General features: G+C 36.8%; 1 protein-coding gene across 1 annotated transcript; it reads right to left on the bottom strand.

Annotated features, from left to right (window-relative positions):
- Positions 1–2,881: 2,881 nt before the first annotated feature.
- On the bottom strand, positions 2,882–8,476 carry LOC124171404 (thioredoxin domain-containing protein 9). The gene is made up of 4 exons (XM_046550582.1): positions 8,355–8,476; positions 5,439–5,646; positions 5,156–5,357; positions 2,882–3,476 (listed from the first exon to the last, which is right to left on the bottom strand). Exons 2-4 carry the CDS (start codon positions 5,637–5,639, stop codon positions 3,178–3,180), a joined length of 702 nt encoding a protein of 233 aa, XP_046406538.1. The 5' UTR covers positions 5,640–5,646; positions 8,355–8,476; the 3' UTR covers positions 2,882–3,177.
- Between the last annotated feature and the right edge of the window lie 3,301 nt (positions 8,477–11,777).

Below are 11,777 nucleotides of genomic sequence, written 5' to 3' on the forward strand. Positions count from 1 at the left end.
CATGTATTTCTACATGATTTTGGAGCTCACAACTGTTTCTGAAATGTATGCAAGTTCCCTATTATGAGCACTATAGGGTCTACAACATGCAATTTAGCCAGGCACCTGGCCAACCTACTTTCACCTTTCGTGGAACGATGTGAGCATCATGTAACAGACTCCAAGTAATTGTTGAAGACGCTGAAGACAGTGAGACTTGAGAAGACAGACATATTTGCCAGTTTTGCTGTTGTTTCGCTCTTCACATGGGTTCCAGTCGAAGAAACCATTAAACTCCTGGAAATTTATTTCGATCGGAAGACAGTTGGACTTCATGTACTTAGCTCTACGTACTTCCTGTGTTATGGACAATTCTATGAACAGACTGAATGAGTCCCTATGGGTTCCCCTCTGTCACCTGCCATCGCTAACCTGTTCGTGGAAGGCTTCGAAGAGAAGGCGTTGGACAGAGCCCCACACCGCCCAAAACATTTTTTGCAGTATGTTGATGACACCCTCATTGGGTGGCCACATGGATTTGATACGTTACCTCATTTCCTCGAACATATGAATGGTGTACACCCAAACATTAAATTCGCCATGGAAGTTGAAAATAACCAATGCATCCCCTTCTTGGACATCCTTATTGAACGGAAAGAAAATGGAAATTTAGGACAGTGTATACAGGAAGCCAACCCACACTGAACTATACCTAAATGCCTCCAGCCATCATCAACCAGCACAGAAGAAAAGCGTCCTCACAACACTATTCCATCGAGCCACAATCATATCAGATGAGGCTCACTTGAACCAAGAAATAGCACACCTTAAGTCCACATTTAGAAAGAATGGATACAGCCAAATGGTGACATCCAAGGAGCATCAAAAAAGACCATTTTGAATAGTGATGCAATAGAAGTAAAAGAAAAACCGATAGCCAGAGCCACTCTCCCATACATTTCCAGCTTCAGCAACAAGATAGCCCGGATACTCCGAAGGCATAATATAGATACAATCCACATAACTGCCACCAAGATTAAAACCTGCGTCGGGACACCGAAAGATGACTTGGGCCTCAAAACCTCAGGAGTCTACAGCGTCCCATGTGAGTGCGGTCACGTTTACATTGGGGAAACTGGCCGCACAATCAAAAAACGTCTGACGGAGCATGAAAGATGCATACGCCTGTTTTATCTGCTAAAGTCGGCGGTAAAGGAGCATTGCTTGGACCTCGGTTATAGGATGGACTTAAAAAATATGAAGGTTTTGGGCCGCACTAATAACTATTGGGATAGAATTATAAAGGAGGTAATTGCTATTAGCCTTGGCGAGAAGAGCTTACACAAAGATAAAGGCTTCCAACTGAGCAGTGCCTGCAATGCCATAATTAATCGCTACATCTGCACACAACAATATCGGCAACCAGGGATATGAATAAATAAATAAGTACCGTAAAAAAAAGACCATTAAGAGTAAACCCCTGAAGACGATGGCAGTCTCAGCCATTGAAACGTTGGGAGAATTAACCCAATACCACACCCCGTGGGAATCCCGAGAAAGTTTTCATCAATATAGGTATATGCCAGGAAAAACTAATCTTTCACTATTAATCCATAGAGAGAATGCAGAATTCCTGGTCAACTGGTCTTTATTGGTGATAAATTACTTGCTAATACTTACAATTAGTGATAGCATCATGAAATCATGAAGGCATGTAGAGAAGACAATTATCATAATTTTAAAATATATCAATTTTTCTAATTGCTTCCTCAGATTCAGTATCTTAAATATGCTACAGAGGTACTGATTTATGAATGTGGTCTTAGTTGGTATGAAGACAAGCCAATCCATCTTAGGGAGTGGGCCATGGAGGAAAAATCGGCAATATGTATACTTATGGGAGGTAAAGGTTTAATAGAGCCAAATAATTCATTCTGGACAATTCATTCCATTCAAGATGCCATACTCTCCGCTGTGGTTCTACTCTTTGCTTATTATATAAATATGGATGGAAAAAATTACTTGTTAATGTTACAAAAAACGTTTTTCTCTCAATAATTCATTCTGGAGGAGCACTTTCTTCGTTTTGGGCCGAAGAGCAGACTTCACTGTAGGATGTTTTCGTACTTGTAGAGGTTTGTTACAGGAGATTTTTTTGAGTGCATTGTCCATTGGACCGGTCGGCAACTTGATCAATGACTTCTAAATAGGGAGGTTTCCTTAAAATTTCACTGTATGGCGATTCAATGTACAGAGGTTTTACAGTGTGTACCTTGCCTTTGTGTAACTTATCTTTGGAACAGAAATTAATTCTTAAAAAAAAATATCTCAAGGAAAATTTTTTCAGAAACCAACGCTGATTGTTAACCAATTCTTTTTCCAACCAGGAGTAAAAAAAATTAAAATCCTGCAATGAGCTACAACAAACTTTGCATTTAATCCATTGCCTCTTTGAAGGCAAAAAGTATTAATATTGACAAAAAGAAAGTACACAAAACAACTGAGCCTACACCTGCTAGCTAGAGGTTTAAACGGTGATTACAAACTGTATAATGGAATAAATTAAAACACGATTAAATTTTTTTAAATGATTTAGCTGATATTTCTCCCATCAAGACCAATATGGCAGTAAGTAATAAACTATGGAGTCCTTAATTATTTCCCTTCCAAGGTTCTTCAAATATTTGTAGAAAAAATACCAGGGCTTCCAACTTAACTTGGGCTTCATTGCCAGAATAGTCCCAGCTAACACATTTTTCCCTTTGAAATAAAAGAATAAATATGCACAAATCACTTATGAATTAACTTATAAATATTTAGAGGTTACGAAAAACAGTTATGTGGCCAGCCACAGATCAAAACATGATTATTTGAGTCACATAATAAAAATATTTAATGGTCGTCAATATAAAGCATAATATATATTTTAAGGCTATAAATAGTTACATAAACTGTTAAAGCATGGTAGCATACTATATTAATTTATTAAAAAATCTCAACAAAGAGTCAAATGTGCCAATATAATAAGGAATGTCCTACAAGTGTCATGCATACTTCCTACCGATCCATAAAATTTTGATGTGCATCTTCAGAATAAACCTCCAAGCAAAAGCAAGCTCATTGTTAATTTTCCACCTTTTGATCACAATATCACCACAGGTTATGGGTTTCATTCCACTTTTAATTTCAATAATAAACCTAGTCACTCAAGCCATCATCATCGTCATCCAATCCACCTCTAATAGAACTGTACTTCTGCGTTGGATTAACTTTCTTTGTAGATCCAACTTCTTCCCAGTCACCCTCTTCCTCAGGGTCAGGAGGGTGAGAAAGATCTCCAGAGTATTTTATCGCTCCAGACTGAGCAATTCGCCACTCAAGAACACCAGTGGTGAAGTCGTCACGATTACCGAGGTCAGTGAAGCCAACAATGTAGTCTTTGGTTTTACTACCTGCCACAAGAGCAATAGTGGGAATGACCCGGATGCGAAGACGCTCTGCAATGAAAAAATTAACAACTATAAAATCCTATCACAAGAACACACAGGTCATATACAAGGATCTCTTCGATAATACACTGTACTTGTTTGATTGGTGACGCAATGAAGGGAGAATTTACTGGAGTTATGGTGATTAGGAACATAGGTAATAATATTTCATTGAGGTTTTCTTGAATATTGAGCAGTCCAGCAAACGAGTTCAAAAATTTTACAAACTGAGGCCAATTTATTGGGCAATCCATGAACAAATTACTTACTTTTGGGAAACTTCATCCATAAAGCAGAATAAATCAAAACAGATACATATTTCTGAAAGAAGTAGCCTCAATTTTTTACTAAGCCTATGAACCATTTTCTTAAGGAATTTCAGGGATACCTCAACAGAACTTGGGATGCAAGACACTCACTGTCAGCAGATTAGAGGTATTGTGCAACTAATAAAGATTTTGGTCCAAATAGGTAACCGTGGTTAGGGTTTTTTCATTGGCGTGGTTAGAGTTAGTCTTTGACTGGGAAAGTTATAAAGGTAATGTTGCACAATTGAGACTGACTTACTATAGAAATTTATGTACAGTGCAACCTCGATAAAACGAGATCCCACGGTGCTCCAATAAACACTCGCTATCGCGAATTGTCGCTTTACCAGAGGTGGAGCAAATAATAGCCAATATACCAGTTGCGAACAGTTCTACAGGAACAGTGCTGCGACAGATAAATTATATATACGATAAACGTAAGCATAAATCCAGACGAAGGGCGATGTTTTTTTTGCATCATTAAATTTCCTTACTCAAACAACTACTAACTATTCAAACAATATATAAGCGCCGCACTGAATAAAAATCATGCAAAGCATTGTTTTGTCAATCATTATGCCAATGCACAACCGACGAAGCCATTTTTCTATGCACTTAATTGGTGCATTTATGCAATCATTCTATTATTTTTGGTATTTTCCACTGAAAATTCAAAAATTAACTTATAAAACTGTATCGTGGTTATTTAATTCCTCAAATGTTTCCATTGGTGTATGTTTATTGTTCCTGTACGTTAAGCGGCAGTTAAGTGAATTAACGTATTGCATTTGTTTCTGCAGTCGAAAACGGTGGAAGGTTGTATAACGTTCCTGCCTTGGAAGACTTTTTCTATCATACATGTCAATATTTTCACCAAAATGAACTACTTATTTATAGAACGAGTTTACTTCATGAATTTGAGACTGAGCACTCATGTTAACTTCATTTCTAACAGATCACAAGAAATTACAGAGATAAGGGACTCTTGGTGAAGGTTTTCCGGCGATATCTCCGGCAAAACTCTCGCTAAGGCGAGTGCCAACACCAAAAGGGCCTCGAAAAAACGAATTTTTTTACATGCTTATTATAGGGTCAATTGACGGTGCATCGGCTATCTCTCGTAATGGCGGGGGTCTCGCAATAGCCCGTACTCGCTTTGACAAGGTTCACTGTATTAATGTTGGCCAAAGACACTTCCATCATACAACCAAGAGATTTGTACTACTGGTCAAAAAGTAAAATTTATTACACCTAGCTAAAATGGCACAATTGATGCATTACATCACACAACAGTATAATTACTGGGCTAAAAATTCACTGCCTAGCTGCTGTTTCCCATTTGTTACACATATAGCCAAAATACATGACATTTCCACTTACCAGTTAGGAATGGTGCTCTCTCAACATTTAACTTGCAGAAACGAGCTTCAGGATGCCTAGGGGCTAACCTCCGCAGATGATGATCAACAATTTTACAGCGTGGCGTACCGTCTTTGTAAAAGTGACACACAATGCCTTTTGAAACCTTACCAGCTTCAAAAAATTCTTTTTCTTCAGTAAGTTCACTGTACTCTCCATGACCCTGATTACCAAAAGTAAGAGTTCAGCATTAGACAAGAATTAAACAATGGATTAAGATATTTCATGAGCTGATTTACTTTACCAGTGCCTTCCACTCCTGCACTTGCTTTGCATGACGTTTCATATCAGCAAGTCTTTTGTCACGCAACTTGTCCAGGTCATCTGAATCCATTTTTTCTAGTGCCTCTAAATGCTCCAGTTCCGCATCCACACATTGCTCAACAACCTTAATTAACTGTCCCTGAATAGCCTCCTGAACCATTGCTGCATCTACTCCCGCCATATTGGAACTGAAAGTTAGTAATTAACAGATAATGAATAATGAAACAACACTCAAATTATTTTAAATTAAAAAATTCTTTTAATGTGTAAAAAGGCAATACTGTACATCAGATAATTAAAATAGGATACAAATTGTTATGTCACTTTTTTTACCAAAGAGCTCAGAAAAAGAAGGCAAATGATGAGGAAAATTTCTCAGACTCTTCACTTATGTTAGACAAACTTGCTCATTGTATTGCATAACAAGTAAAATAATGGATACTACCTCATGAAGAAGTACTAAGGGCCCCCCAAACAAAATGCTGACATGAAATGACCATGGGGAGTGACATTACTTTTATAGAAAAAAGCTACCATTACAGTAGCCATACATACACGTGGAAGAGAATAGGAGATACCAAATGGAGTAAACTACATATTATGTATACAGATTTACAGAAAAACATAATCATAAAATCTCAAAACTTCCAGCAGCAAGTGTGGATTATGATCATAATATGATGTTAATAAAGAGAGAGGTTCAACATAAAAAGTTGAAAGGGGGGAAATGTATAGAAAGACAGGGAAGAAAACATTGGGAGCCAATAGAAGGCAATGTCACAAGATAAAAGGGAATCTGAGGACAAGAAAACAATGCACACTAGGGGCGACATAAAAATGTGAAAATCAAGGCCACCAGAGATATAAATATGATACAGGGAGTAAGTAATTTTAAACCTGGGATCATAGAAGACATGCTGGACAAAATTTAAGAGAGATGAAATTCAGAATATAGTCTTAGCACAAGAAACTTGAATGTGCTATAAAAAGGTCTGAGACATTGAATAAATTACATTGGGAAAACATTGAGCTAACAGAAAGATGTAGAGTGGTCAGCATAAATACACTAAACACAGTTTCGCTATTGCTGCTCTGCAATAGCAGTGATTGCATTTTGATACCCAGTTCCAGTTTAACGCTTTCTGGCTTTACATTAATACTCCTGAAAAGTTTGCAATGGTCAGGGATCGCCAGGGCCAATTGACAAAATGACACCTTTTGACAAAATCAGAATTATCTGCTGGAAGTTTCTGCACAGAAAAACCCCGATTTAAAACTTTAATGAATGAATATGGTAAAAACAAATTTTATGCTAAAATTTAACAACACAGCTTGATCAAGGCTTTCATCATCAAGTCATAAATTTATTCATTAACCCCCGAGCTGTGGGAGTTCACAATTTTAGCAGCCTGCCAGAGCAGAAGAGACCCCCCTGTGCAGAAGGCACCCCATGCCATGAGGGCTGCTCTGTTAGAGTTAAGCCCCTTAGTGATTCTTATGATGAGGGAAAGAGCTCAAGTGCAAGATATCCAGGTAGCAATAAAAATTTTGGATTTAAATCAAATGGAGCAATAAAAATTTATAAATGTTGCAGTCAGCGTGCAACATTTGTAAATACATTCCCCACACTTTAAGGGTTAAAGAACCTTTCGACTTAGTTCTATGCCCATTTAAACTATTCATACTGCTCCATTTATAGGTTCGACAACCTATTTCCCTGGTAAACAGGGAGAATGAGTGATACAAGGCTGCCTGACACGGAAAGCAATACTGGTATGAAGTCATTGCTTGTATATTGCAATGTCTCGATGCAGTACAATATGACAATGACAGGGATGCTTCTTCACAGTTCTTGCTTTCTCTTCAATATTTTGTGAGGTTGTTTAATCTCCAATAATACATAAAAGAATCTAACGCAAGAGCCTGCTATGTAGGCATATAAATAGATTTAAAAAACGGCATTTGACATAATTAATCACAGTATACTTATTGAAAATTTTCAAAATTTTGCAACCTGCAGAATCCCTTACAGTTAGCTTAAGAAATATCTATCCTCATGTTTTCATCGAGTCAAGGTTGAAAATAACCTTAGCAAATATGAACTTGAACAACTGAAAATGATTAATCGCAAGGCTCTGTACTAGGACAAATGTTACTTCCCATGTAAACAACTTGTGCAACCACCTACTTCAAGGCCATGATATCGCTTCTGCAGATGATACAGCACTGTTTCAATGGGCAAAGGTGGACAATAATTTTTGAAAATAAACGATGAAGTTTAGTTTCGTAAAGAAATGTATGTATGCAATTGACCAGGAAAAGACGGTGTAAGTTGCTGTAGCATTTATAGCGTCAGTTCGCTGAGTAAGGGAAGGAAACACGCAGGGAAACTCGAGATAATCACTACTTCCCCAATGCAACTTTAACATAGAACATATATACTTACTCCAACACTTGCATAAAAGCCAACCGGCATTTTTACCCTTCAGTTTCATAGCACAAGAATCAAGCCTTATCCTCAGGATTTATTTATTTGGATGCATATGCAATATCGTATTCTCACAGAATAAATGGCTTAAGTTACATATTCTCTATTGCAACGGAAAATAAGGCATATAAAATATTCGATTTTCATCTGTACCTTTTTCGAACGACTTTTTCTAAAAGTATCACCTCAAACGAGATGTTATCACTTAAGATACAGCGAAATAGGTAACCCATTAGTATTAAGTCCAATTTTTTGTTGACAACCTCTGTGCCATGGAGCAAAACCGTCATAAGGTACCATGCACTTGATTACTCATTAAACTCCGCGATATATGGTCAAATATGAGAAATTTAACCACCAATAGGTTATTCAGCGCACATAAATTGAAATATTAAAGAAGAACCTCACCGTTAAATAAATTACTGCTACCAGTTGCAACTGTCAACAAAACGAAACCCAAGAAGGCCAAGTGCGTGCCGTGCGTTCGGAAGAAATGCGTCACTCATCTGTCATTTTCATTGAACTTCTCCTTGGAGCGTGGGCGCGTGGGCGTGAAACGGGTAAAGAAAAGATGCTTCATTTTTAGTTGTAGCTAACGCTTGATGACACTTTCACGTTTAAAAGGAATTTACACGGAAATTTAATAAATTTCATTGAATTATAGCATACTCTGGTTATTTACCACATGCTGTTGTCTAGAAATCGTGGCACTCGTGGCGCTAGTGCAATCGATGGTGGCGTATTTGAAATTCTGAAGAAACGATAAGATTGTCTCCATTTTCATTAAAAGTCGATGTAATTTACAAAGGTGATTAATAACCTGATGAATGCTAGCGAAAGATCCCTGCTTATACCGAGCTATTAATTTTACCATCAAAACCTCGGATTCTTTTGGCGCTGCGCAAACTTTTGAGAAGAAAATTTTATAGAATATATATCCATGAACAAAATAGAAATGAAGTTTGGTTTTGAGTACACAAATGACCACTTTTTATGGAATTTTTTCGCTTTTTAGGTAATTTACTGGCTTTTCCGCCACAAAAAATATTATTTTCGTAATCAGGACACTGTTATGAGTGTATTGGACGAAAAAATGTCGCATAAAGACGCGTGTCCGGAAAGTATATAAAAACCCTACTTTTAGATCATACAAGTCAGTGCACACTGTACCACGCATTATTTATTCCAAACGCCTTTGCCAAAATCAGCTTGGATATTGGATGCAACACATTTATTAATATTTATGCATGTAATTCATCCCTTACTTAAATGAATATTTTAGCATATATGCTATTTATAAATTCGGTAAAAATATTCTCAAAAAAATAATTTCGCTCCTTGACTCCAATTTCTAAGCATACAGAACATTTGTATTGATTTTTACATTTGCTATGCAGTAAAAGGAGTACATATAATGTGCTAATATCATCAGTAGTAGCTTACCATGATATGTTTAAAGCTGCAAGTCACTATAAAATATAAGATCCATGCAAGTAGCACATTAAAGAAATGGGAAATGTCACGCAAGTCAGCACAAACATGACAATTTAAGCAGAGTAGGATACAAGTCACAACTATGGTGTGTGACTCTCTCAAGCATCACTCCCATTTCAAGCTGGACTTACCACTGTCCATAAGGTACTTATCCTGAGGCCCAGCCGAAAGGAATAAGTTCAACTTTCCCCACACAAAGAAATTACATCTCAAGAGCTCACCAGAAAGAGATTATAACTATTGCTCAAAGAAAATAGTGTAAGTAATCTCCACTCTCCATGAAAAGCGCTAAGAGGATCATTCTATTCTTAGTTGCAAAAATTTAGTGTTAGGGATAGTGCTGTGCAAGAGTCTCGTCTTGGCGATCGAGACGAGAATTTCATTTCTCGCCGAGACGCTCGTTGGGACGAGACTCTCGGCGCGGCGAGAGTCTCACCTGAGTCAAGTCTTGACGAGACTTGAGAAGTCTCGCCCCTTCGAGATTTCTCGACACCGATCGAGACTCCCTTGCAAGGCAAGAATTTCCGATAAATACCACAATCAGTCGATGATAGAGTTTACTAAGGTATCCCTTACGACTTTTATAGATTTATTCACATTATAAAAATATTTTATTCAATGATTTACATACACTCTGCATCCAATTTTTTAAAGTGTGTGCACGATGATAAAAGAGTTCCCATCCAGGGATTTGGAAAAAAAATATTCCCTTTTCCTCACCTCAATATTTAATATAAAATTTGAATCTTGAAGTGCTGGTCTTTAAATTGAAATGTAAATTTTGCCGACGTTTCCATTTATTTACAAAACATTATCAGGGCTTAAAATGAAATTGAGCATATAATTTTGATGCATAGGTATGTTAAAGGGTTATCAATGTTTCTTTTTATAGTAATATAATAAAAGAGAAACATTCACTCGCAAATTAACAAAAAAGAAGAGATCATAGTCTAATTCTATAGAATTTTATATATTTATTTGCAATGTTTATTTATGGTAACTAAGGTTCATCGTTACCTATCAATTTGGTTAATTAAATAATAAAGTCAATGTCGATCTTCTATTACAACTATTTTTAGTTTTGGAAATTTATATGATGTCTTAAAATAATCTTTTTGTTAAATTATTTTCAATGTCTAAAATAAAAATAGTTTCATTTTTTTCAAGGAGCCGGGAGTCTCGACGGGTGTCGAGAAATCTCAAAGGGGCGAGACTTCTCGACTCTCGACCCAGGCGAGACTGTCGCCGCATCGAGAGTCTCGTCCCGACAATGCCGAGAAATGAAATTCTAGTCTCGACCGTCGAGACTCTCAGGTGGCCGAGAGTCTCGCACAGCCCTAGTTAGGGGTCAATAAAATACTTGGAGTGGAAATTATAGGTAATTGTAAAAGAATTTTATACAGTATCTGCTTGATAGCCAAAACTTTAACAAAATTTTTGGGTTCACACTTAAATCCATTTCATATTGTTTTATTTCATCCTCATAATAATTTGGAAATGCGTATCAAGGGGACATAAGACGCAACTTTGGCCATTAAGTAGCTCATGGAGAAGAGAATGGAAAATAACAAACCAACTTTCATAGCACCATTCAACTTGGATATGGCCTTTGATAATATGGAATGGAATACAATTTATAGTACTCAGAAAGGAATGGGCGGGTTCTCTAATGATTGTAGAATTTATAAATAAAAAACAAGAAGTTGGGATAAAATATGGATACAACAGTGAAGCAAGAAAAGGAAAAAGAGAGAGACAAAGATGTGCACTGTCCTCATTAACTTTTAATGTTTACGTCAGAAAAACCTACAATGAAATCAAAGAGAAGGCTTTGGGAGTCAATAGCCATTTAGAAAGAACTGTTTGCTCCGATTTGCTGATGACTTTGCAGTCATTGCCAAGACAGAGAATGATTTGAAAAAGACATTTTACAAATATGGGAAGAACAGGGCCAGATATCAGATGAATATCAACAAAAAGAAGACTTAGATATTAGTATGCAGCAATAGAAAGGAAGCTAGGACAAACATTAAATTAGGAAAACAGAAGCTTGAAGAGGTGAAAGAGTTTTGCCACCTCGGAAATTGAATAACAAGAAAGCAAGAAAGAAATAGTCAGTAGAATAGCACATGTAAAGAGGGCTTTCTAGAAAAAGAAGAATCTACTTATAGCCTAAAATACAAGCATAGAATTGAGGAAACAATTCTTCAGATGCTTTCATATTGAGCTTGTTTCTCAATGAAAACATAGCTTGGATGTTGACAGCTGCTGAGAAGTCAAGAGAGGAACCATTAAAAATGTGGCATAAATGAAGAATGAACAAGATAAAATAGATCC

This window comes from Ischnura elegans, chromosome 1 (assembly GCF_921293095.1).
Source record: "Ischnura elegans chromosome 1, ioIscEleg1.1, whole genome shotgun sequence".
NCBI classification, from domain to species: Eukaryota; Metazoa; Arthropoda; class Insecta; order Odonata; family Coenagrionidae; genus Ischnura; species Ischnura elegans.

Coding starts and splice junctions, on each gene's coding strand:
- LOC124171404 (XM_046550582.1), bottom strand. CDS start 5,639: ATGGCGGGAGTAGATGCAGCAATGGTTCAGGAGGCTATTCAGGGACAG. Junction 5,358..5,438: donor TGCAGGAGTGGAAGGCACTG/GTAAAGTAAATC, acceptor TTTGGTAATCAG/GGTCATGGAGAGTACAGTGA. Junction 3,477..5,155: donor GAGAGCACCATTCCTAACTG/GTAAGTGGAAAT, acceptor TTTTCATTGCAG/AGCGTCTTCGCATCCGGGTC.